At 46.2% G+C, this 22,735-nt stretch overlaps 22 protein-coding genes across 22 annotated transcripts; 10 read left to right on the forward strand and 12 right to left on the reverse strand.

Moving 5' to 3' along the window:
• Positions 1-35: 35 nt before the first annotated feature.
• OGAPHI_003448 (uncharacterized protein) lies at positions 36-1,136 on the forward strand (the record flags this gene model as incomplete). Its single annotated transcript, XM_046204424.1, has 1 exon — positions 36-1,136. One exon carries the CDS (start codon positions 36-38, stop codon positions 1,134-1,136), a length of 1,101 nt encoding a protein of 366 aa, XP_046061583.1.
• OGAPHI_003449 (uncharacterized protein) lies at positions 675-1,094 on the reverse strand (the record flags this gene model as incomplete). Its single annotated transcript, XM_046204425.1, has 1 exon — positions 675-1,094. One exon carries the CDS (start codon positions 1,092-1,094, stop codon positions 675-677), a length of 420 nt encoding a protein of 139 aa, XP_046061584.1.
• Positions 1,137-1,170: 34 nt separating the features above from the next.
• Positions 1,171-1,650, reverse strand: OGAPHI_003450 (uncharacterized protein; the record flags this gene model as incomplete). Its single annotated transcript, XM_046204426.1, has 1 exon — positions 1,171-1,650. The coding sequence occupies one exon, from the start codon at positions 1,648-1,650 to the stop codon at positions 1,171-1,173; it is 480 nt and encodes a 159-aa protein (XP_046061585.1).
• A 76-nt stretch (positions 1,651-1,726) lies between these two features.
• OGAPHI_003451 (uncharacterized protein) lies at positions 1,727-2,400 on the forward strand (the record flags this gene model as incomplete). Its single annotated transcript, XM_046204427.1, has 2 exons — positions 1,727-1,739; positions 1,886-2,400. The coding sequence occupies 2 exons, from the start codon at positions 1,727-1,729 to the stop codon at positions 2,398-2,400; spliced, it is 528 nt and encodes a 175-aa protein (XP_046061586.1).
• OGAPHI_003452 (uncharacterized protein) lies at positions 1,840-2,901 on the reverse strand (the record flags this gene model as incomplete). The annotated part of the gene is made up of 1 exon (XM_046204428.1): positions 1,840-2,901. The coding sequence occupies one exon, from the start codon at positions 2,899-2,901 to the stop codon at positions 1,840-1,842; it is 1,062 nt and encodes a 353-aa protein (XP_046061587.1).
• Positions 2,902-3,125: 224 nt separating this feature from the next.
• Positions 3,126-5,852, forward strand: OGAPHI_003453 (uncharacterized protein; the record flags this gene model as incomplete). Its single annotated transcript, XM_046204429.1, has 1 exon — positions 3,126-5,852. One exon carries the CDS (start codon positions 3,126-3,128, stop codon positions 5,850-5,852), a length of 2,727 nt encoding a protein of 908 aa, XP_046061588.1.
• OGAPHI_003454 (uncharacterized protein) lies at positions 3,963-4,774 on the reverse strand (the record flags this gene model as incomplete). The annotated part of the gene is made up of 2 exons (XM_046204430.1): positions 3,963-4,132; positions 4,528-4,774. The coding sequence occupies 2 exons, from the start codon at positions 4,772-4,774 to the stop codon at positions 3,963-3,965; spliced, it is 417 nt and encodes a 138-aa protein (XP_046061589.1).
• Positions 5,853-5,868: 16 nt separating the features above from the next.
• On the reverse strand, positions 5,869-6,573 carry OGAPHI_003455 (uncharacterized protein; the record flags this gene model as incomplete). Its single annotated transcript, XM_046204431.1, has 1 exon — positions 5,869-6,573. One exon carries the CDS (start codon positions 6,571-6,573, stop codon positions 5,869-5,871), a length of 705 nt encoding a protein of 234 aa, XP_046061590.1.
• A 144-nt stretch (positions 6,574-6,717) lies between these two features.
• OGAPHI_003456 (uncharacterized protein) lies at positions 6,718-7,842 on the reverse strand (the record flags this gene model as incomplete). Its single annotated transcript, XM_046204432.1, has 1 exon — positions 6,718-7,842. The coding sequence occupies one exon, from the start codon at positions 7,840-7,842 to the stop codon at positions 6,718-6,720; it is 1,125 nt and encodes a 374-aa protein (XP_046061591.1).
• A 96-nt stretch (positions 7,843-7,938) lies between these two features.
• On the reverse strand, positions 7,939-9,084 carry OGAPHI_003457 (uncharacterized protein; the record flags this gene model as incomplete). The annotated part of the gene is made up of 1 exon (XM_046204433.1): positions 7,939-9,084. One exon carries the CDS (start codon positions 9,082-9,084, stop codon positions 7,939-7,941), a length of 1,146 nt encoding a protein of 381 aa, XP_046061592.1.
• On the forward strand, positions 8,490-9,091 carry OGAPHI_003458 (uncharacterized protein; the record flags this gene model as incomplete). Its single annotated transcript, XM_046204435.1, has 2 exons — positions 8,490-8,496; positions 8,763-9,091. 2 exons carry the CDS (start codon positions 8,490-8,492, stop codon positions 9,089-9,091), a joined length of 336 nt encoding a protein of 111 aa, XP_046061593.1.
• A 65-nt stretch (positions 9,092-9,156) lies between these two features.
• OGAPHI_003459 (uncharacterized protein) lies at positions 9,157-10,344 on the forward strand (the record flags this gene model as incomplete). The annotated part of the gene is made up of 1 exon (XM_046204436.1): positions 9,157-10,344. The coding sequence occupies one exon, from the start codon at positions 9,157-9,159 to the stop codon at positions 10,342-10,344; it is 1,188 nt and encodes a 395-aa protein (XP_046061594.1).
• Positions 10,345-10,370: 26 nt separating this feature from the next.
• OGAPHI_003460 (uncharacterized protein) lies at positions 10,371-13,403 on the reverse strand (the record flags this gene model as incomplete). Its single annotated transcript, XM_046204437.1, has 1 exon — positions 10,371-13,403. One exon carries the CDS (start codon positions 13,401-13,403, stop codon positions 10,371-10,373), a length of 3,033 nt encoding a protein of 1,010 aa, XP_046061595.1.
• On the forward strand, positions 11,640-12,777 carry OGAPHI_003461 (uncharacterized protein; the record flags this gene model as incomplete). Its single annotated transcript, XM_046204438.1, has 2 exons — positions 11,640-11,696; positions 12,385-12,777. The coding sequence occupies 2 exons, from the start codon at positions 11,640-11,642 to the stop codon at positions 12,775-12,777; spliced, it is 450 nt and encodes a 149-aa protein (XP_046061596.1).
• A 153-nt stretch (positions 13,404-13,556) lies between the features above and the next one.
• On the forward strand, positions 13,557-14,597 carry OGAPHI_003462 (uncharacterized protein; the record flags this gene model as incomplete). The annotated part of the gene is made up of 1 exon (XM_046204439.1): positions 13,557-14,597. The coding sequence occupies one exon, from the start codon at positions 13,557-13,559 to the stop codon at positions 14,595-14,597; it is 1,041 nt and encodes a 346-aa protein (XP_046061597.1).
• A 290-nt stretch (positions 14,598-14,887) lies between these two features.
• On the reverse strand, positions 14,888-15,775 carry OGAPHI_003463 (uncharacterized protein; the record flags this gene model as incomplete). Its single annotated transcript, XM_046204440.1, has 1 exon — positions 14,888-15,775. The coding sequence occupies one exon, from the start codon at positions 15,773-15,775 to the stop codon at positions 14,888-14,890; it is 888 nt and encodes a 295-aa protein (XP_046061598.1).
• A 225-nt stretch (positions 15,776-16,000) lies between these two features.
• OGAPHI_003464 (uncharacterized protein) lies at positions 16,001-16,270 on the reverse strand (the record flags this gene model as incomplete). The annotated part of the gene is made up of 1 exon (XM_046204441.1): positions 16,001-16,270. The coding sequence occupies one exon, from the start codon at positions 16,268-16,270 to the stop codon at positions 16,001-16,003; it is 270 nt and encodes an 89-aa protein (XP_046061599.1).
• A 70-nt stretch (positions 16,271-16,340) lies between these two features.
• Positions 16,341-16,970, forward strand: OGAPHI_003465 (uncharacterized protein; the record flags this gene model as incomplete). The annotated part of the gene is made up of 1 exon (XM_046204442.1): positions 16,341-16,970. The coding sequence occupies one exon, from the start codon at positions 16,341-16,343 to the stop codon at positions 16,968-16,970; it is 630 nt and encodes a 209-aa protein (XP_046061600.1).
• Positions 16,386-17,468, reverse strand: OGAPHI_003466 (uncharacterized protein; the record flags this gene model as incomplete). Its single annotated transcript, XM_046204443.1, has 1 exon — positions 16,386-17,468. One exon carries the CDS (start codon positions 17,466-17,468, stop codon positions 16,386-16,388), a length of 1,083 nt encoding a protein of 360 aa, XP_046061601.1.
• Positions 17,469-18,270: 802 nt separating this feature from the next.
• Positions 18,271-20,166, forward strand: OGAPHI_003467 (uncharacterized protein; the record flags this gene model as incomplete). The annotated part of the gene is made up of 1 exon (XM_046204444.1): positions 18,271-20,166. The coding sequence occupies one exon, from the start codon at positions 18,271-18,273 to the stop codon at positions 20,164-20,166; it is 1,896 nt and encodes a 631-aa protein (XP_046061602.1).
• Positions 20,167-20,613: 447 nt separating this feature from the next.
• Positions 20,614-22,725, forward strand: OGAPHI_003468 (uncharacterized protein; the record flags this gene model as incomplete). The annotated part of the gene is made up of 1 exon (XM_046204446.1): positions 20,614-22,725. The coding sequence occupies one exon, from the start codon at positions 20,614-20,616 to the stop codon at positions 22,723-22,725; it is 2,112 nt and encodes a 703-aa protein (XP_046061603.1).
• On the reverse strand, positions 21,555-22,694 carry OGAPHI_003469 (uncharacterized protein; the record flags this gene model as incomplete). The annotated part of the gene is made up of 3 exons (XM_046204447.1): positions 21,555-21,775; positions 22,298-22,591; positions 22,676-22,694. 3 exons carry the CDS (start codon positions 22,692-22,694, stop codon positions 21,555-21,557), a joined length of 534 nt encoding a protein of 177 aa, XP_046061604.1.
• Positions 22,726-22,735: the final 10 nt, after the last annotated feature.

Below are 22,735 nucleotides of genomic sequence, written 5' to 3' on the forward strand. Positions count from 1 at the left end.
AAAATTTATTGAATTTTGTTTAATTCTTGTTCATCATGACGACCGTGGAGAAAATCAAGGCCATCGAGGATGAGATGGCCCGGACCCAGAAAAACAAGGCCACCGAGAAACATTTGGGTATGTTGAAGGCCAAGATCGCAAAGCTGAAGAACGAGTTACTAAAAGACGCCAACTCTGGTGGAGGAGCTGGAGGTCCTGGTTTCGACGTGAAGAAAACCGGTGAAACGATTGGTTTTATTGGTTTCCCATCCGTTGGAAAAAGTACGTTGCTTTCAAAACTCACAGGAACCCATTCGGAGGCCGCTGCCTACGAATTCACAACCTTGACTACTGTCCCTGGTGTTATTAGGTATAAAGGAGCCAGAATCCAAATGTTGGATCTTCCAGGTATTATTGAAGGAGCCAAAGACGGACGTGGTAGAGGAAAACAGGTGATTGCGGTGGCGCGGTCTTGTGATCTCATCTTCATTGTCTTGGATGTGAACAAGCCGTTGCATCACAAAAAGATCATCGAGAACGAGCTGGAAGGATTTGGTATTCGGTTGAACCAGCAACCGCCAGACATTTTAATTAAGAAGAAGGAAAAGGGAGGAATCAGTATCACAAGCACAGTGGCTTTGACCAAGATAGATCACGATCAGGTCAAGGCTGTTTTACAAGAATATAGAATGAACTCATGTGACGTCCAGTTCCGGTGTGATGCCACTGTGGACGATCTGATCGACGTGATTGAGATCCGCAACAGAAGATACATTCCTGCGATCTATGTTTTGAACAAGATCGACTCCTTTTCGATCGAGGAGCTGGACTTGTTGTACAGAATTCCAAATGCCGTTCCAATTTCCTCGGGAAGTGGATGGAACTTGGACGAGTTGTTGGAGATGATGTGGGACAGATTGCAATTGGTGCGAGTGTACACGAAGCCGAAGGGCAAGCTGCCTGACTTCAGCGACCCTGTTGTTTTGCGGACGGGTAAGTGTACGGTTGAGGATTTCTGTAACAAGATCCACAAGTCCTTGGTGGACGATTTCAGAACAGCCTTGGTGTTTGGCACGAGCGTGAAACACCAGCCTCAGTACGTTGGACTGAGTCATGTTTTGGAAGACGAGGATGTGATTACGATCTTGAAGAAATGAGCATGTATATGAATAAACATATAAACAAGTTATTTCACACATAGTAAGCTGCCAGCAAAAATGTTAGAATAAACGTGATGTTGAAACTTGGCTGTTCAAAGACCATCTGTCTCACGTCGATGAGCTGCGATCCGACTTTGATGTATCTAGTCCAAGGAATTGTGATGATTCCCCGGGATTGGAGGAACTGGACTCCCAAATAAAAGCTCAACGAAACGAAAACAATCAAGGAGCTTAATTTCCCAACAACAATTCCACATGCCAAGCCGCACATGGAACCGATGGATAGTTCCTGGTAATTGAGCTTTCCGCCAAATGATTTGTCATGAACCGGTTTCTGAGCAAGATCCTGGGCTCCCTTCTCGAAGGCAAGTCGACTTTGGTCGTTGACAGCCACCTCGCTCTTAATTTGGTTATTCCATAGCCAGTAGCTAGAGAATCCTAGAACTCCCAGGGAAACCCCCACTTTTGGAGCAAGCTGTCCAGTCATTGGTCTAGCCATTTGACTGGACATCAGTCTTGCTCTTGGCAGTGCTTTGGGAAAAGCTTTGGAGATAATTGGAGCTGGTCTCAACAGAATTTTAGAAAACATGGGCCGGGGAAGTAATTTTGTTGCTGGATCTTACCTAATTAATTGCTACCGCGCCCGGAAAAAACCCCAATAAATTTCATATTCAACTTTTTTATACACTTAAAAAAATGTCTAATTTAAAACAATATCACTGATAACGGGTCTGTGGTCAGACAAGTAGAAAGAGTCGTCGTACCAGTTGTCGCCGACCTTGAAACGCACCGCTTCCCAGTCGGTGGTGTTGCTGGCAAATTGGAAGTCGATTCTGCTGAATCCAGACGTGGTATCTTTGAACCCGGTAAAGGTAGCAAGATTACCCATTCTGTTCTCTGCTGGAGTTTCTTCCAGAATGTCCAAGAAATTGAAGTCAGTCAACGAGTTGCTGTACTTGTCGGTGAATGTAGAGTTCAGATCCGATTCGGAAAAGGTCTGTTGTCCGGTAGAGATCAAGTAAGCTCCGTCGCTGTCACCCGTGACCTGGGAATTGAAGTCTCCAACAAAAATCACAGGAACGTGTTTGTTCTCGACCTCGTATGCAGCTCTATACTTAACCAGAGCAGCGCCCAGCTTACGCTGGTCGTCGGATTGGTCGTCAAGGTGAGCATTGATCAACACAAACGTGGATCCCGTGTCCAGACTTCTAAAATGAACCACGGTAGCCGACCGGTACGATCCTGCTCCCGGGTATTTTGAAGGCTCGAATGGGGTGTCGCTGAGCCAGAATGTATCGTTAGAAACCACCTCAAGGGCGTGCGGGTTGTAGAACACTGCCTCGTACTCTCCAGCTTCGCCTCCATCGTCTCTGCCAACACCAATGTAAGGGTATCCCAAGAGCTCCTTGAGATCCTCGACCTGTCTGTGCAAACCCTCATTGACGGTGAAGATTTCCGGGTTGTTGAACTGGACCTCGTTCTTAACACCGATCCGCCGAGACGACCACGGCTGCTCGGTGTAGTTGGAGAACCATTTAGTATCAACGTCAATAGGCAGAGTGGAGTTCAACCCCTCAATTGTCTGCTGCACAGTGATATCGTTTGGTTTTGAGTCGTATCTCAAGTTCCAGCTCTGGATTCTAAGGTTTGTCTCCTGAGCAACGGTAGCCTGTGGATAGTTGAAAAGAACCACCAAACAAGATAGAACAGCCAAACCAAGCATTTTTTCACGCAATGATAATCCAAAGACCCTATCCATCATGGCTCGGAGGTATTCTCTTTATATAGAACAATTTGCAGACCGATCGGTGTGGTTCCCCTCGCAGGTCAAACGAAGAATGTATTGTTTCCCTGCGTTTAGCACTGCCCTAAATCCCCTATTCCGGCAAGATACAACTGGAAAAAAAAAAATACACGTGGGTTTTTAGGTACAAACACAGCGTACTTGCACCATATCAGGTACCGATTTGGATTCTGTCTTATCTCATGAGCTCACGTGGACTAGTATTGCAGAACGGAAGTACCGGAATTGATTCGTTGGGCCCGCAAACATTCTCCAATGGATTAGAAATGAGTACTCGGTTGGTTCCGTCCAAAGAGACCATTCGACTGGAATTGGCCAAACTCGAGAAATCTTTGCAGCAGGCCACTTCGTTGCACCAGTTGCTTCGATTGTTGAACCAGATCGAGGCCAAACAGGCCCAATTGGACCAAATTCTTCACACTTTCACCAATAAAAGACATGTTGCACACAGTTCCTCGATTCGGACACTGGAAATAAGCAGGGTCGAGCTTTCGTCCACGCTAAACCATTCGCGGTCTCTCAAGAAAATCATGGACGACGCATCTGTGTTGAGCTCCAAAATCACCGAGAAAGTCCGTCATCTGGACTCGGAGCGATCGAAAACAAAGGCCACCAAGGAGTACGTTGAAAATGTCAAGACTCTCAAATACGAGGTTCAGAAGATCGACACAGCCATCAAACAAAAGAACTGGCTTGCTGCTGCAACCTCGATCGGCGTCATACGGTCTCTTCCACCAGGACTGATCGACGACGAGTTTGTGGAGTTTATTGTTCCAACAAGCGATCTGCCGGAAATGCCAGGCGACCTGGTTGCCTCTTGGACCGTCGAGTTAAACACCATTTTTGTGAGCGAGTTCAACCAGGCCGCTGCAAATAAGGATGTTCAGAAACTTACCTATTTTTTCCAGCTATTCCCCATGATTGGTAAAAGTGAGGTTGGACTCGAGTGCTACTCGCGGTTCATCTGTAACATCATCAGCGACCAGGCCAGAGCTGTTCTGAGAAGCGTTCAGGGTAAGTCAGACGTCCGCTCGAGCTTCTACGCACAGGTATTGTTCCAGTTGTACCAAACCATTGCCGACATTGTGCATCAACATTCCCGTATTATCACCAGATATTACGGCTCCAACGTGCTGACCAATATTCTTACAGCCATCCAAACCGAATGCGATCTTCAAAGTGGCCTTATCTTTGACACATTTTGGGATACAAAGAAATTGGACAGAGCATTAAATGATATCAATAATTACGGCTACCCAATTCTTGTTGGGTCGATCTTGAACAATCTCCAGGGAGAAGAAGAACTCAAGGACGATAACCTTGTGATAGCGCTTGCTGATGTCTCGAACCTGATCGACGAACTGTCAACGATGTTGAACCACTGGGCAATGTATTGCAAATTTTTTGTTGTTTCGTGGAACGAGTCGATCCAAAGCTCGTCCGATCACGCAGTGTATCCACAGCCTTTGCTGTTGAGCACGTTTATGGAAAAAATACAGAAAAAGGCCACCAGAAGCTTTGACCAGCTGAGCACTTTTGCTATCAGAAGAACAATTGAAAAGGCGTTCTTGTTGGAGAACATACCCGACCTCAGCCCGCAATTAACGTTATGCATCAAGTATTTGACTCTTACATCAAGAGCAAATGCCACCAGCAACCAATCGCTGCTCTCGTTGACTCCTGAAGATCCTCCCGTGTCATCCATCATTGAAGATATTACAATCTCGTTGAACCTAATTATGCTACAAACAATGACTACAGGCGAGTTCCTCACTATCAAGAACATGATCTCCAATACACGAAGAATCCTTGAGAACGATTTCCTCAACATTATGAAAAAGAAGCTCAATGATTATCAACCTAGAGCAAATTCGTTATTATTAACACCTCATGCTATACAAGCTCTGCACTCGTTGAATCACAGATCGGCACTTCCTATGAACCCAACAGGCAGCTCTTCGAACCTCATTTCTCCTCGAAGCGGCACTCCTCCGTTGGGAGGCAAGGATCAAAACGCAAACGCAAGCAACTTGTTCATGAAGAGCGCCACTTCTGCGTTGAACGCTGCTATGAATCTCAGTGGTGTTGAGACTGAAACTTCCGACAAGCTGTCGCAATTCATCATTGTTCTGAACTCCATTAGTCTGTTCCAAAAGTATTTGAACAAGCTGTCGGAAAACATGATCACCAAACTTGAACAGGACAACCTGTTGATTGTGGACAACCAAGAGTTCAATCAAGTGCATGCCTCTATGGAGAGGGATGCGAAAACAGACATTACCATGTATGTTGACCTGAACAATTCCGAAGGAACGGAGGAGAACCCGTCAGTTAGAGACAGAATCAAGAGCGTGGTGAAGACTTTGAGCACCTCGTTCAACGACAAGTCTGGCCTGCTGTTGCAAGAACAAATCAAAATCCTGTTCAATCAGAATTTCCGTGCCAAACTGGCCCGGATGATCAACGACGCGCTGAAGGAGTCGGAGTATCTGATTTCCTCAGACATGATGAGTCTGAATGCAGCCTCGGAGTCCATCATCGCGTTCATCAAGGAATGGAACTCGCTCATCATCCCATATCTCACCACACTCACCAGAGAAAACTTCCAAGCTCTGATCAAGCTGATTGTCAAGAACCTGGCAGCCACCATGGAGAGCAAGATCTGGCTCATGGAGCGCAAGTGCAACGAGCTGGGGGCCGCGAAGCTCGAGAAGGACATCTCTGCCATCATCAGCGAGGTGACAAAGTACGACTACAGTTTCCGCGACAACTTCAACAGAATCACCCAGATCGTCATGATGCTCGGTCTGGACGACGACGAGGAATTGGACGATCTGGACGATCTCGAATGGGCCCTGACTCCAACCGAACGCAACAGGGCCAGAAACCTTAGAATAGATAGAAAGTAATTCCATTAATGTACATCTATAATTTCATCTCGTCGTTAGTGTCGGTCTTTTCTGCCTCTCGTTGCTGCTGTTCCAGCTTGGCCTTCCGTCCTGCGATGATCTGTTCGTCTGTGCGGATCTTGAACCGTCCCTGGATCATGGCAGGGTTGAATTTCGGATGGCTGAGCTCGCATTCGGGTCCCTTAGGGCAGAATCCTGTCAAATAAAGCGGACACATCACTTTCCGAACGTGTCTCCGCTGACATTTTGGTCCGTCTGGACAATATCCAAGGTTTGAGTAATTAAAGCACTCTGCGATCTTGGACTGCGGATCAACGTGAAGATAGATGCATTCTGGCGCTTGTGTGCATACCCCGTTCTGCGAATAGTACGCACATTCGGGCATTCGCTGGAGGTTGTACTCGTGCAAGAAATCGCAGTCGTCTCCCATCTTGCAAAGCCCTCGAAGCCAATACTTGCACACGATCTTGTTATTGAATATCTTGGAAGGATGTTTGTTCTCACAGTCGTTTCCATTTGGACATTTGCCTGATTGAAGCCAGTATTCACAGATCGGTCTGTCAGGGTTCAACCCAAACCCGTACTGTCGGCGCAAGTACGGCTCGAATTTGAACACAGCCTTGTCGGAACCAACGTTGAACATGCCCATTGCAGGCATCAAGCCCATCGGCGGCATCATCGGCGGCGCCAACGGCATCGAAGGGTTCTGAGAAGCACTCATGATTAATAATTAAAGTTATTTCTAGTTTTTTCGCCTTGATAAATTACAGAAAAAAACAGGTCGTGCGCAAAGCAAAGTTATAGTACATTAACTTCCATATAGTACACTGTAAGAGACATCATAACAGAGAGAGGAGTGCGAGAGTCAATTGTTGACTCTCATTCTTCTGAAGTTGTCCCAGTATTTTTCGACAGCCAGGCAGCCGATGAATTTGCCCAGCTGGAGGATTTTGTCCTGTCTGTTCATTCTGCTTGCGTCTGATGAGTTGGACCCAAGCAGTTCGTAGTTGACCAGATACTGATCCAGGACCGCGTTTGTACAGTTGAACAGGACGTAGATGTTGACCAGAAGCGGCAGGCTTGTTTCGTCGCTCGCTGGATCGACGCCTGAAGCGTACGGAACAAGCTCGAACTCTCTTTCGATACCTGTTCCTCGAGCCTCGTTCAACGAGCGAGCAAGACGTTGTTCGACTCTCGCAGACGCCCGGGCCTGCAGTCTGAGCTGCTGGTACAAGCTCTGTTGGGTCTGGATGACGCTCTGCAGAACGTGCTGGACCTGGTACAGTTGTGGTTGGTGTGGCGCAAGTTGCTGTACAGTCTGTTGCGCAGTGTAGAGCATGGATTCGAGCTGATCTGTCTGTTTCTGCATGGATCGTTGCGAGGGCCCGCTGTTCTGCAAATCAAGCCTGTACAACGGGGTCTGGATAGCTATTGATCTGGTGATGGAGTCGGAGTAGTCGTGGGCGGAAAGAGATCCATTATGGCCGTTCGAAGAAGCGGATGAGGTGGACCCAGTTGGAACTGGGTTGCCAGTATTATTTACCATGATGCCGTTTCCTTGCAACATGGCGTTCGCACCGTGGTAACCGGCGGGTCCCAGGTCGGTTGGTGTCGTCAGCCCAATATCCAGAGACGTGGCTCTGTCTGGAGCAACAGTTCCTGACGATTCTGTGCTCGAGTCCTTATGCTGGGAGGGGGAGTGTTGGGGCTGAACCTGGCCCACTCCTCCGTGATTCACGTGATGGTCGCCATCGCCATCAACTTTGTCGAGGTCTCCCGAGATCGCACGGAACGGTCTTCGCGTGATAGATGACTCTGGCTGGCCAAGGCGGTGGGTCTTGTTGATGTGTCGTGCCAGGTTCGTAGGTCCGTTCCGGCTGGAGTATTTGAACGACTTCTCGCAATGAAGACATTGGACATTGGAGTATCCAGCCTCATTCGAAATGTGCCTGAAATGCTGCCAAACCCAACTGTTTGGCGGTCTAGGCATGGTGGGATATCTAGGGATCGGGTCTTTTTTTTTCGATGAAGATAAATTTTTGGTGAGGTTCCAGGCTGCCAAAAATTATTGCGTGTTACTATATATCTATCGATCCTTGCGCTCTCTACCCATCATTTTGCGGCGACGGATGGTTTCTTTGTTCCAGAACTCGTTTCTGTATAGCTCCCACTGTTCACGGATGTCGGTCGTGAAGACGCGCGGGTTCAGAACAACCTTCACGTCGGTGACTCCCGCGTTAGCAGTAGCCAGCTTGATTTCGAGGTCGGCAAGCCAGTTGCGCAGCTTGCCGAACGAGCTCAGGTTTAGAACACGGCCGAAATACAGCGTTTGTAGTTTCAGGAGTCGAATCGGAATCAAAAAGCACGACTTGAGCTCAACTAGTAAGAAATCCAAAATCCCAATCCTCACCTTCACCAAACGGATGTTCAGCTGTCGCAACCCCTTGTTGGTGATCACCACAAACTTCCGCGGCCGCACAATCGTGCGGTTGTACTCTCCACTCAGATAAAATAATAGCAACGTGACAAAGTCAATAATGAACACTATTTGGGTTGCAAGTCGAATGTAGCTATTGTCTTGGTCGGAGGTCAGTCTGTAGCCGCAAAACACCAACACCGCACTCATAGACATCAAAAATGACAGGTACTTGCGTCGGAGTCGTTTTTGCTCGATGTTCTGCTGGCGCAACGACTCCTCCAAAATGAGCAGGTTTTTGAAGATCTTTGCAGTTTGTGAAATTTCAGACCCGGACCCGGACTCTGACGCGCCGTCTCTAGTTCTGGACCGCGAGGTTCCCGACCGCTTGTTCTGTGGCGTGCTGCTCCGTCTGCGGCCCGTTCTGATGGGTGTTTTCGTGTACTCGTTATCGCTCTCTGTGTAATTTGGGTAGTCCGTATTTGATTTTACAGAAAGGTCGCTTGGGCGTCGTCCCTTCTTCGAGGAGAACGGTGTGTCTAATGCGGAGCGGCCTCTGAGCTCGCCAAACGACTCTCTGTGCTGTGAGAAATACGAATCCGACGGTATCACCAGCATTTCCGGCGCGTTAAGGTCCCTGTCAGAACCCAACGACCAAACGTCAGAGTCAGAGGAAAACGCAGCGTCGTCTTCCTTTTCGTTGATACGCGGCAACAACGACGGCGAACTTGGCGGCGAACTCGAAACAGATGTCCGCGGACTCAGGTCCGGCGACGAGTCAACGCCTGACTGGTCTTGCGACTTGGGGCTGGACATGCTTTAAATAAGATATTTTTTGTGAAATTTATTTTTTCCCCCAGCTTTGTCACTAAATAAATGCTAAATTACATGGAATACATACAAAAATGCTTTTATTCCTCAACAAATTGGAACCAGTATAACTCATACAGCACGTTCCTGGAAACTTCCAAACAGATTCTTGATTTCCCTGTGCCGTCAGGGTTCAATCTCAATGTGTCTGCCAAAAACGCTGAATATAGCTATAGTTCTGTTTCCCTGTCGCAGTTTGGAGAACTAGCAGGCTCATTTTCCTATCTGTACAGCTCGATCGATCTTGCTCCATCGTATTCCGACTCGAAATCTGCTTCGTTGCAGTCCATCATCGAAGGATACCGTCTCTTGTCGCCGCCAAAGAACCCAACTTACGATAAAAGACCTGCCTTGTTGTACGGTAAAATGTACCTGCCGTCGCAGTTCCTCGAGGGAATGCTGGTCAAACGACTTTCGGAAAACTCCCAGCTGCTTGTCAAGTTCATCAACACCCCAAAACTCAACAAACTCTCAAACACCACAACAATAATGAATCTCAGCTACCAACGACAGTCTGCTAAGTCGGCCCAGGAATTCGTGTTTTCCACCAACGAGGCCCTTTTCGGCCTCAGATACATCTACAATCTGGGCGCTCCCACCAGCTCGATGGACTCGTCGCTATTTTCTGTCGGATGTGAGCTCTGGTGCGCTACCCAGTCTCTGGCCCCAGGAATGTCTACCGGAATCCGCTATTCTACACACCTCACCTCTTCCGGAAAACCATTGACAATGACTTTGGTGATGAATCCGCTGTTGGGCTCCATTGAGTCCACATACGCCATCAAGACAAACATTCTCTCGACGTTCGTTTCCAAGTACAGCTTCAACATCTACTCTTACGAAAGCGACCTGTCATTGGGATGCCATCTCTGGCGACTCAACGCGTCCTCGAAACCTGCGCCCGACTACAATTTCAACAAACTGGAAGAAATAGAGCAAAAAAGACTGGTTGAAAACTTCAAACATATCAAACCATCCAAATTGATGCTCGACAACAATTCCACCACACAATTTGTCAATCGCCACGAAACGTCCGATTTCAAAAGCAGTCTCAAATGCTCCACAAGCTTAAGCAAAAAACAGGTCAGTCTTCTCTGGGAAGGAAAGTTTAAAGACTGGTTATTATCAACAGGAGTTAAGATGGACTATAAAGACCAAGGACTACGAAACGTGGGCTACGGGTTAGACCTTCAGTATTCTTCTTAATATACATACAGAACGAATATCTTCTATTAGGAAAGAATCATACTTTCAACTGTCTTGGCCACCTTGTCCTCGCTGCTGGACATCATCGAATCGTCCAATTGCAGCTTGTTCTGGGCCAACTGTAGAATGTTCTCTTCAATGGTATCCCTGCAAATTATCCGGTAGACATTGACCTCCTTGGTCTGTCCAACTCTATGTGCTCTATCCTCGGCTTGTTTGTCGTCGTGCGGGTTGAACGACTGATCAAAAATGATAACGTTGTTTGCACAAACAAGATTGATACCAAATCCTCCAGCTTTTGTACTCAACAACATCACCGGCACCTCCTCCGCGTCGTAAAACTTATCGATGATGGCCTGTCTTTCGTCCACGGCCGTTTGTCCATCGAGTCTGAGGAATTTAATATGGTTCAAACTCAAAACCATCTCCAGAATGTCCAGAACTTGTGTGAACAGCGAAAACACCAACACCTTCTCTCCCTTCTTGATCACCTGGTCTATGAGTTCCAGCATCTTTTTCACCTTGCCACTCTCGTAATAACTTTCAGAATCCAGCTGATAAGCTGCAAGTTGTTTGGCATACGTGTGACACAGTCTGTTGAGCTCAAAGTCCGACATCACCTGCATGTCCTCAAAAATGTACTCTCTGTTGGCGTTGTAGTAGTCGTCGCTCTTCATAATATCTCCAGACATCTTGCGCAGCTTCGAGTCCTTGTAATGGGTTCTGAAAAGCAGTGGGTGCAAAGCAGCTTTACGCAATTGCATCACCACGTTGGAGGACGATAAAGGAACCTCCGACTTTGGCAGCTTTTTGAGCTCCTCAGGAGACAGTAGCTTGCGTCTTTCTCTTTCTGCCTTGCTGTCGCGAGCTTTTTGGATCTCCTCCTGATAAACTGTCTTTTGGTACTCGTCAAGCTCGCAGTACTCGGTGAAATGATGTTTGGCAGGCAGGTGTTGCATCACCTGGTCCTTCTTTCTCCGAAGAACGAAAGGAGCCATCATGGCCCTAGCATTAGTGATTGCCTGTTGCGAAAGCAACGGATTGTAATTATCTTCCTCGTCCTCTGCGTCTTCCTCTGTCTCGCGCTTGTGAGTGGACTTTGTCGAAGCTTTCTGGTCAAAAAGAACCAATAAGTCTTCACGTTTCTCATTGAAGATCCCTGGAAGAATGAACGCCAGCAAAGAGATGAGCTCCCGAAGATTATTCTGCAACGGAGTACCGGTAAGCAGCAATCTGAATCTGGCTCCAAGTTTCATCAGCTTGGTGTATCTGTCCGAGTTAGAGTTCTTCAACATATGACCTTCGTCGTAGACGATAACGTTGAAGTTTCTGCTTCTGAGGAAAGACTGATCGTACTTGTGACCTGTGGCCAATGTGTAAGTGGTCACCAGCACGTCGTAGTCGTTATTATACATGAGCTCTTCCCTTAGCTCTGCCCTGGCGTTCTGCGATCCGTAGTAGGGAACCACTTTCAAAGAAGGAGAGAACTTCTGGAACTCTCGAAGCCAGTTCTCCAAAGTCGATGATGGAACAATCACCAAATGAGGGCCTTCCAAGGACTGCTGTTTCAAAAAAGTCAAAAATGCAACCACTTGTAACGTCTTTCCCAGTCCCATCTCGTCGGCCAGAATACAGGAAAGACGTTTCTGGTAGAGCAAATTGAGCCAGTTCATTCCAACAATCTGATAATTCTTCATTTCAAAATCGTCTGCCATCAATTTGGGTTTGCTCTTAAAGTAGTCAACTTTTACCACAGGCGGTCTTCCTCTTGGTCTTGTGCTAGTTCGAGTCATCTTCAAAGTGAACTCGCGGTCCTCCATGTCGTCGTCAGAGGTGAACGCTTCATAGCTTTCGTTTTTAGCCTGGGAGTTCTCGTTTGAGAATAATGTCTTATCCGAATTATTATCGTCGCTTTGTTCACTCTTCATGTCAATCTCAACAATCTCTAGTTCTCCTTTGTTGTTATGAACCTCTGCTCCCCACTTGTGGATCGAATGAGTGATACTGTTTCCGTAAGTTTGACATTTCTTGATGAGCGAGTCAACGGCAGCGTATCCCTTCATTTTCTTCACTGTGGTTTCCACAATTCTTTCTCCAACAGGCTTCTTTTTGACAACTTTCTTCTTCTGTGTGGTTGGAGTGGACTCCTTTTCTGCGAAATCCATTGTCTCGATTGCCTCCAAAGACTTGAACGGCCGTTTGTCGATCAAAATCTGCGCCACAGATGGGAGAACACCAGCAATATCCACAATGTCTCTCTTTTCTCCAGTATTGAGGAAATTGAGCACCTTCTCGTCAAACTCCAGATCCACCACGTCCTCGGCCTCGGATTCTTCCATGCTGTCGTCGTCGACCTCCTCTGGCTCCTCATCATCTAATACAACAGGCTCCAGTTCTTCGCTATCAGAGATTGTCACGACAGATGGTTTTTGATCTCTGGTGCCTCGAACAAGTTTTCTCTTCTTGACAGGAATCAAGTCGTTATCTTTCTTCACCTGTCCACCATATCTTTGTAAAATACTGCCCGATTTGTCGAGTTTGACTTTGGAAGAGAATAAATCGTTATCTTCCTTCGAAGGAGAAGACGATGAAAGCACAATTTTCTGGGGTGACACGATCTTGGCAACGCCTTTAGGATACGACTCTGTGTCTCGGGCAGGTTGGATGTTTTTGGGCAACGAGCTCAAATAAGCGGCAGCCTCTCTCAAAGAACCTTTTGTTTTCAGTGCTGACAGCGTGGTGGCTGGTGATAAATGAGGGAACCGATTTTTGAGCGCGGTAAAACTGCGTCTGAGATCTGACGAAAGTCCTCCCTTTGGGGCCGCCAGGGGTTCTGGTGAAATTCTAGAGCTCAAAGTATTCGTCGGCGTGTACGAAAACCGTTCTCTCAGACTCGGTAACCTGGTGGTTATCTGAATTGGCGAGGAGGCAGGCTCTGTAGACTGTGATCTGACTCTAATAGGAGAAGAGTCTGGTACCTGGACCGGAGAGTTCTTGGATCTCCCAACATCGTCTTTTTCCATACTGATGTCTTCTATGGCAATACTATCGTCGCTCATCCGCTGATCTGAGCCCAAAACTGTACAAAACGCCAACAATTGATTTTGTTAAAACGCGATAAAAAAATAGAGCAAAAGGTGGGTTTTTTCAGAATTATTTTTCTTCCTCGTCGCGTCGATAAGGTTACTCGCGTCGGTTTAAATTGACTGGCAATGTACAACGTTTGGGCTTGTGGGTCCAATGGCAATTGTCAGCTAGGACTAGAGGACGATAAGGACCGCGACCAGTTGGAGAAGGTGAATTTCCGCACACCTCAAGGTTTTTCTAGGGCTCTGGATGAAAAGCCTGTCAAGATTGCCTGTGGTGGTAATCACACGCTGATTTTGATGCACGACGGGTCGGTCTACGGGTGTGGATCGAACGAGAGCGGCCAGATATCCAGCTCTCAATTGCAAGCTGGCGTATTCGAGAAGCTCGAAATGCCCTACATAATAAAGGACGTGGTTGCAACATGGGAGTCGTCTGTATTTGTGACCCAGCAGGACCAAATCTACGTTTGCGGCAAGGGCTTGAGTGGAGAGCTGGGTTTAGGGAAGTCCTGCACACAAGCTGGTCTTACGAAACTCGATTTACCAGAGACAGGGCGAATAGTGAAAATCGAGTCTTCTTTACACAACGTCGTTGTCGAACTGGAAAACGGAACGCTGATTGGGTTCGGTAACAACAAGAAAGGTCAGTTACTGGAAGGCGGCGCAAAACTCGTGTGGACTCCAACAAAACTGCCAACTAAAGCACGTCAGTTTTCGCTGGCTCGAGATTTTGCAGTGTATCTCAACGACTCGCTAAAAATTCAAGGAAAAGACCAGTTCCAAATCGCCAGTACAGCTCAACAGCTGGATGTAAAAGAGGTCCAACAGATCAGGACCATGTGGTCGTCGGTTCATCTTATCACCAACACTGCTTTGATGTCGATCGGAAACAACTCTCACGGCCAGCACTTCCCTGGCTTCGACTCTTCGACCACCATCTCCTCCCCAACATACGCTATAGGCAGCGAACATGGCCTGGTTGCATCGGACTCGAAAGTCTTTGCCTGGGGCTGGGGAGAACACGGAAACTGTGGACGTCACCGAGGTTCCCTGTCAGGAGTGACGTTCGACTATCTAAACCAGATATACAGCGAACCACAGCCTGTGGTAGAAGTGTTTGCCGGGTGTGCTACTTCGTGGGTGATTACAAGATCTACTTGTTGAAAAATGTCTCCTCAGGTTCTTTCCCATATTCATCTATGTTATGCGATGAAAGGCAAAACGAAAGATGGAAAATATGTTCTGGGAAGTTATTCTACGCACAGTTGATGACAGCCGAGCATGTAAGAGACTCCATTGCTGAAAACAACAGAACTCTGTCCCCGACCATCTTTTCATCCATGCATATAAAAATTTAAAGAAAAAAAACTCGAGCTAAATCCATTCTAATTTACACAAATCTCGGCCAACTTGAGTGAAATGGGTCATTTTGTTCTAATTATACAGCTTTTTTCTTACTCTTCCATTCTGGCTGGTGATCTGTCTCTATTTTTCAGGAAATCTGGGAATAGGTCGCCCTCGTCGTCGCGATTTCCTGCTCTTGGTCTTTCTCTCTCTCTGTACTTGCCACGGCCTCTTTCTCTTCTTGGTCCACGAGGCGGTCTGCGAGATCTCGACTGGTCCCAGTGTCCAGAAACCTCCAGTCTCCTCGAATAGTCTTGCTCTTCTTCGATCGGTCCTGTATCTTCTCCCGTGATCAAATCCGGTCCGCGAGATCTGCCTCCATTGCGTGGTCCTCCCCGACGATTACGGTAACTTCTTTGTCTCTGGCCAGGTTCGGGCTCTCCGTGAATCAAGTAGTATCGAGATTGGTTTCTTGCTCCTTTCACCTTCCGGTCTCCGTAATAACTCTGTCTGATAGACAATCTGACGTTCTGGTCGTTGAAATTGGGGTCGTCGCTAATATATTCCATTGCCGTTCTCTCCTGTTCGGGATTCAGGCCCTCTGACACCTCAGAAAGCAGTTTCAGGGCCTCCAAAGCGGACTCGGGCTGTTCAAACACGATATTGATGCTCTTGTCGTTCACCCATTCCAAAGTGTAGTTGAACTTGGCATATTCCTCTCTGTTTTCGAATTTGAGGTCGGGCTTCAAAAAGGAATCGATGTAAAGCTTGATGGCTCTGGTGTCAAGCTCGTCAACGCCCAATAGCAGCAAACACCCCGGTCTTGGTTCGCTAGGGTCATGTTCGTCAGGCTCGTTGGATGTGTTCAGTGGCTCCGAAGCAGGCTCTGGCTCGGTGTGTCCGAGTTGCACAAGATGAGGAGGAAGCTCGGCCGACTCGACCTCCATCTGGTCGTCGTCGTGGACCACTGTGGTCAGCTTTGTTGCAAAGTCAGACATGGAAGTTGGAATTGTTTTTTCGCTTAGAATATACACGACAATACTCCAAGATCCATTTGGAGCTGTTAATAAAAACGGCCTAGCAGAGTGTTTCCAACAGCTGGAACAAGCTCACAATGACTTTTGCACCTCAATTACACTACTAAAGCTCCTAATGATCATCAATTCAGGTCATTCTATTCGTATAGTACACAATTAATTATTAGAACCAGCAATGAATGGTGGTCATTTCGTCGAGTCTTCGTCCTGGGATTGTTGTTCACCAACCCAGAGCACATTGTTACATCTCACAAACAGCTCGTCTCCAAGCTCGGTGGTTGTTCCGCTTGATGTCTCGATCTCCTTCACGTCCTTGTCCAGCAATAAGTTCATGTAATTATCAACAGAAAGAAGCTTTCCATGATACTCGATATTGTTGAATTTGAGCTTCAATACCACCTGCTTGTTTATCAACGATTGTAGGTATGGCTTGGGATTTATTGGTTGGAAGGACATAAGAAGGAATATTAAAGTTTTTTTTTTTCAACCTCAACTATAAATTTATCATCGGATGTAAATTCTGCTTATGTTACTGTCTTCTTCTATCTTTGATTACATCTATTTGGCACCCTTAGAGCTCGTCAGCGTATGGAACAGTATCAACATCACCAGCAACGGCCAAGTTGAATTTTGGAACGGAAACAGAAGCCTTGGCAGCAGAAACGTCGACAGTGCTTCCGTTAGCCAACTCATTGTAGGTAGCCAGAGCTTTGAACTTGGACAGGTCCTTAGCCTCCTTGATCAATTTGGCAGTCTCGGTAACCAAAGCACCGGTCTCAGCACCAGAAGCAGAGGAGATCAAGACGTAGAACAAAGAAGCACCATTGTAGGTAGCAACCTCGGCGCTGACAGAGGCAGTTGCAGAAGTTGGCAGCGATGCCTTGACGTATGCAGCAAGAACAGAGAAGGTGGCAACGTCGCTGACTGGGACACCAATAGCAGCAGAGGTTGGACCGGCTTGTCTGATTCTGGCGTCCTGGCCAACAACAGAGGACTGCTTGGCGACAGGAGTCTCACCGGCAGGAAGCTTGGAGAGAGCGGACTCAGCAACAAACTTGTTCAAGTCGGCCTCGACCACATCGGTACCGATGACCTCGATGTTTCCCTCCAAAAACACGGATTTGGCGTACTTGGCAACGTCCTCGGAGGTGTATGACTTGGAACCGTCGTAGTACAATGGTTTTCCCAATCCGGTTCTGAAAGTGATGGCGTGCAAAGCTTCCAAGGCCTTGAAATCCGAGGTGCTCTTCAAAGCAGTCTCGTGCTTGGCGTAAGGAAGAGCAAGTTCGGAGAATTCGTGTGGTCTGAAAGCAGTACCGGCCACAACATCACCAATAGCGTCAACGAAGTATGGCAGGGCTTCTTTCAAGAACTTGGCCTCCAACACAAGAGAATCTCTGGTGACGGTAGCCTTGTACTCTCCACCGAGTAATTCGGACTCTCTCTTCAATCTCAGACCACTTCTAGCGTTGGTGTTGAGGAAACTGGAGGATGCAAGGAGATGAGCCAAACCTGGAGCACTGGTTTTGGAACCGGCATTTTTCACAATCACTTTCAAAGAAGAAACTCCCGTTCCTGGGGTTCCGACAGTGGAAACTTTCACTGCCTTAGGAGCAGTCGTAGAGAAAGATCTGATTGACGTTTTTGCAAACATTCTTGCACTGTTGTACTTGGTTTGAAAACTTTTTAAATTAAATGTTTGTTATATTTTCTAGCTAATTGGTTAGGCTGGAAACGAGTAATTTCCCCGGTGACACGCAAGGCATTTTTATTTTTTCGCACGGATAAATTATGGGGCACAATCAAATAGCATCGTGCTGTTCTACAATTAGGCTACTTGGATATTTCAGTTTCTACTTTCGCACACAAATATGGACTTGAGATCCATTTGCTATGCTTCCGAGTCCCAGATCATCAATTTCCGTGTAGTTACATCATCACTGTAGGTCCTCTTCCGATCCAAAAACTTTTATAAATTATTTAGTTGTGATTGGACAACTCCAAAAATGGGTTCACCCGTACACCAAGAACTATATGATGTAAGCCATCACGTGAAAGTCCTGGAGAACTGTAATTTGGATGGTGAAGTTACTGGGAGCTGGCCGTCGAAATGCGGATGAAAATGATCGGGGTAGTTAATCTGGAGCTATAGTTTGTAATTGTCTGGCTTTGAAGAAACAAAGTTCAGATTTGGCGAGTGAGTTCGTAGCTATAGCAGCAATTAGTTGATGCAGATCCCAACGGAGTCGCATCATCATTTGCTGAAATCTTTAATACCGCTTTACTTAGCTTTCCAAGCTTCTCCGTTGGATAATTTCACCAATAGCATCCCTGTCCCAGTGCTAACAGCGTCTCTCTCCTGGCAGTGCTATGGCTGATTAGGTAATATGTTTTTTTTTAATTTTTTTAGGCCCTTTGACAATTTTTTTGTCTTACTAGATCCATAACAATTTCCCATGACGGCACGAGAAGGAGTTCCTACGGAGCTTCCTTCGTCTATGAAGACTAAATCGCCAGAGTCGTTTTTGTTCACGTCTCTTTTAAAGCTGTTTTTAGGAGAACAGGCTGCATACGTGTTTGGAATTCTGCTAGATCACAAACGTCTAACACTGTTCCAGCTTCAAAAATACAGCAAGTTGAAGCTTTCACCACTGAAGAAGATTCTAGTTTCGCTCATACAGCTCGAGTGTGCTGTCTATTTTGAAGAAAATAATTACATCACCGAGAGATCGCAAACCTACTATTCGTCTTCGTTCAACGGTTGTTACAAGTTTCTCTATGCAAATTCCATCATCAACGATATTGCTCGTGACTACGGTGATCTCCATGCTACAATTATTGAGCAAGTTCTTGTCAATGGTCATTTGACCGCTGGCGAGTTCGTGATGACAGCTGATGGAGAAGATCAAGCCAGAAAGATTGAAAGTGCGTTTTCGTCGCTGGTGAACGATAGCTGGATCGTCGCTATCGATAATACACACACCCAAAACAAGTTCGATGTCTTTAAAAAGATGTATGAGCAACAAACCGCAGCGTTCAACTCGGAAAATGCAGGTAAGGTCATTTCCCAATCGAAAAAGCTACAAATGATAAAAGACGAAGCACGTAGAAAGCACCAGCAACTAATACACGAAGGGAAGTCCAAAGCACACCTTTTTGTTAACGACTCTACTGCCATGTTCCCAAAGGTTGATCCAGAAGTTCCTTTAGCATTCAACTTCGAGCGGTATTTGAAAAGATTACGCTCGTTGCACTTCGCTTCCGAAGCAAAGCATAAAGTGGGCACAGTATCTTCTAAGATCTACGCACTCATCTTGAATCGCGTGGAAGCCAAATCCACCGACGTTCAAAGTCGAGAACTCGAGCTGGAAAGGTTTCTATCCAATATGGGCCAGTCTGCTGTTGGGTTAGACCCGCGCATCATTGCTCAGATCACAGGTCGGAAAGAATTAAAGGACCAGGAACGAGGCATGAATATCAGTGTGAACGATGTTTACAAGGAATTGGTCAGAAACGGAGAAAAATTCAATGTTTCAACAAAAAGTGTTATGAACACCATTGCTGATCCGTCTGCAGAAACTGGACGGAAGAGATCCAAGGAAAACAGTGGTAATCCTGGTGTCAAGAGGGTGAAGCTTGAACTAGATGAAGTTTTTGAAAGACTCGAGTCTCCGGAGGTGGAGTCTGAGGACGAAAAAGATGGCGATTATCCAAGTGCCAAATTAATGGCTACTATTCTACACCATTTGAAACTGTTGGCGGCTGATTCTGAATTCCCATTTCTTTCCGAAACAGACAGCGGACAATTTCACGTGCCATTTACTAGACTTTCACCTATCATTGCCAAGCACGCCTTCAAACAGTATGTCAAGGCTACCATGGGGCAGGACGCATTGAAAGTTTTGAACTGCATTGAGGATAAACGTCTCACCGATGAGAAGGCTATCAGCAAGTCTGTTTTGATGAAAGAGACTGTTGTCAGAAACGTTTTGAGTCGGCTGTTGAGTTTCAACGTGATTGAACTACAGGAAATCCCAAAGACTCAGGACCGTTCAGCAATGCGTGCCGTTTATGCATTTAGATTCAAGCCGCAATCTGCTATCCAGATGTTCAAAAAGTCCATAATGTACAATTTGGGACAAATCCTCGAAAAAATGGAACAACACAAACAGCAAAATAGCATCCTTCTTGATAAGATTGGCAGAGAAGATGTCAAAGGAAGAGAAGCAGAGTTGTTACTTCCTTCTGAGTTGAAACAACTAGCACAATACTATGATTACGAGCGAACTTGTATCACAAGATTTGGAAGACTTCGAACCGCAATTGATGTTTTCGAGTTTCTAATAGCATAACCATAATAATAAAATTATGTATATTATATTTTTCGCGTTGCTCAACTGATAAAACAAGATTAGAATAAATATGTGCCACACTAATTCTATATTTTTTTTGTTTATCACTAAGATGACTGATTAGAGAGCTAAAACATTACAATTCTGTTAAAAAAAGATTAATAATACTACATCATTAGCTCATTCTATCAACGAAATACTATAACGTTTACGCGTTAACATATCAGTCTCAAACATCGTTCTTATCAGTCGTTCAAGTGTTCAAGTAAGTGGGTTCCTATCAGTTTAACAAAGAGGGCTTTCTTATCACATTTGCCCTCAAAACATAGTGACTCAATTTTTTGCTCTAATAGAGAGTAACTCAGTCTAGGTTACCACTTCTGGCATCAGATCTATCAAGTCTGTTCTTGATTCTCTATTGTTCAGCAGGCCGGATCTTGTTTGAGCATGACCTCTTTAAGAAGACCTTCAAAACTTCTGTCTGAGGAGGAGTCGGAAAAGCTCTCACAAATAATCCAGAATTTCTTCCTGAAAGCTTCCCATGTCATAATTCATTTTCGGGCTGCATTCCCATCAGTGGTATCGCACTTGGACGATGACATGGCCCTCATCAACGATGGGTTTTCTCATTCAAAAGCCAACAACAGGTGGTTCAATTTGGACCTCGGCAACAGCGAGATCTCAAAAACAGCCCTTACATTATGGAAAAATAAAGACATTCTAGCGTTGCCCCCGCTGGTGATTGAAACATACCTGGATCTCCGTGGCCTAAATTCCAACCAAACTCTCATGCTCGATGACGTGATTATCAAAACATCCAGAAAAAGTGAAATTGTACTGGAACGGTGGCTGGTGGAGTTCGACCTAACAACTTTCGATAACGATGTTCTGGAACTCCCAAGTATCTATAAGAAAACTATAATTTTGTTCAGGTCACTTTATCTGCTAGCCGGGCTACTTCCAAGTTACAAATTGAGAGACAAATTATCCAAGTCGAAACTCAAAAACAGTTCAATCCATGTTTCCTGTCGTATACTTGATGGATCCAAGCCTATCACCTCGAAAGGGAGAATAGGTTTGAGCAAAAAACTGGCGGACGAAGAAGAACATTCACGATCTAAAAATTTAGAGCCAATCTTGACACCTATTGGAGCGTTGAGAGTCTCGGTTTCTTACCGGAAAAACTGCAACTTCCAAATAAGTGACAATGAAGAGCTTTTATCTTCGCATTTCATGTTAGACCATTTGTCAGTAGCTCAGACCGAAAGCTACGATAGCGATCGCAACAGTTTGACTTCGCCAACGGAGTTTCGGCAGAACCGTGTTTTGTCCACATCTACTCATACACGCGACCAGTCTCCAAGAAGACGATCTTCCACGCGGTCTGTTCAACTATTCAAGGTTGGGTCAATAAATTCTTCGTCATCCCCTCCACCTGGTGCAACATTGGGCAACCAAAGCATTTCGTCGTTCACCACTTCCAAACCTATACCTGTGACACTGAACAGAACTAATTCCAGTGCTTCATTGGTGGCAATGCTGAGGCAAAATAGAGATTCGCTACCCAAGTCGATAGGCTCGACCATACAAAACCAGCCTGTGCAAGAAACTGCGCATTTGGTCCCATCAAACTCGCGCAGATTTTCGTCCTCGTTTGGATCGAGAATTCGCACAACATCCAGCAGGAACAACAGTTTAGATGGTCAGTTGGTTGTTGCTAATCCGTCTATCTCCACCCCAACAAATAATCCTATATTGAACAACTTCCGAACAAGAAACAAATCACCTTCGGTTTCATCCACAGAATTGGGGCAGTCGGGATCTTTATACATGGACGATGATCTTGACAGTTTTATGAAGATGCTTGATTCCAAACCCGACTTGAGGTTCACGTCGAATTCTCCGTCTCTGTACGATGATACGCTGGCGAATTTCAAGAATATGCAGAAATCCAACGATTTCTTCGGCTTGGACCCGCAACAGCGGTTGCCTTCGTTATCCAACCAGTTGATGATCCAGTCCCATAGCCAGAGTTCGCAGCCGCAAAGTTTCAAGAGAACCTACTCTTACGATTTGTCACGGAGGGGGTCGATTTCTTCGAACTACTCGCCATCGTCCCAGACGCTCAAACCGTCGGTTCCTGCTCCGATGGTGACGCCTTCGGTTTCGTACGGCAAGTTCCATGCTTCTTCGGGCTCTCCCTCCAACTCCTCATTGGCGCACATTCTACGGCGAAACTCTTCCCCTCCTGCATCGGCAACCGCTGTTGCGACTGTCCAGAACAGTTTGCGCCGGCTCACGAGCTCTTCGCAGCGCACAAATACAAACTCCACAAACAGCAGCAACCGTCCAGTGAACCCTGAGCTTTTGAAGTTCAAGTCCTTCAACCAGGAGGTGTTTGAGTCCGATGATGAGGACCACGATTCTCACTCGCCTCTGTCCACCGATGTGCGGCCTCGGAACGTTGTTCGTTCTGGCGGCAACGCAGAAGATGATGAGGATGACTTACTATTTGCTATGAGCGACATGACGCTGGCGAAGAACAACCAAGAATTTTAGTACATATTTC

Source organism: Ogataea philodendri, assembly GCF_020536065.1.
Source record: "Ogataea philodendri strain CBS6075 chromosome Unknown scaffold19, whole genome shotgun sequence".
NCBI classification, from domain to species: domain Eukaryota; kingdom Fungi; phylum Ascomycota; class Pichiomycetes; order Pichiales; family Pichiaceae; genus Ogataea; species Ogataea philodendri.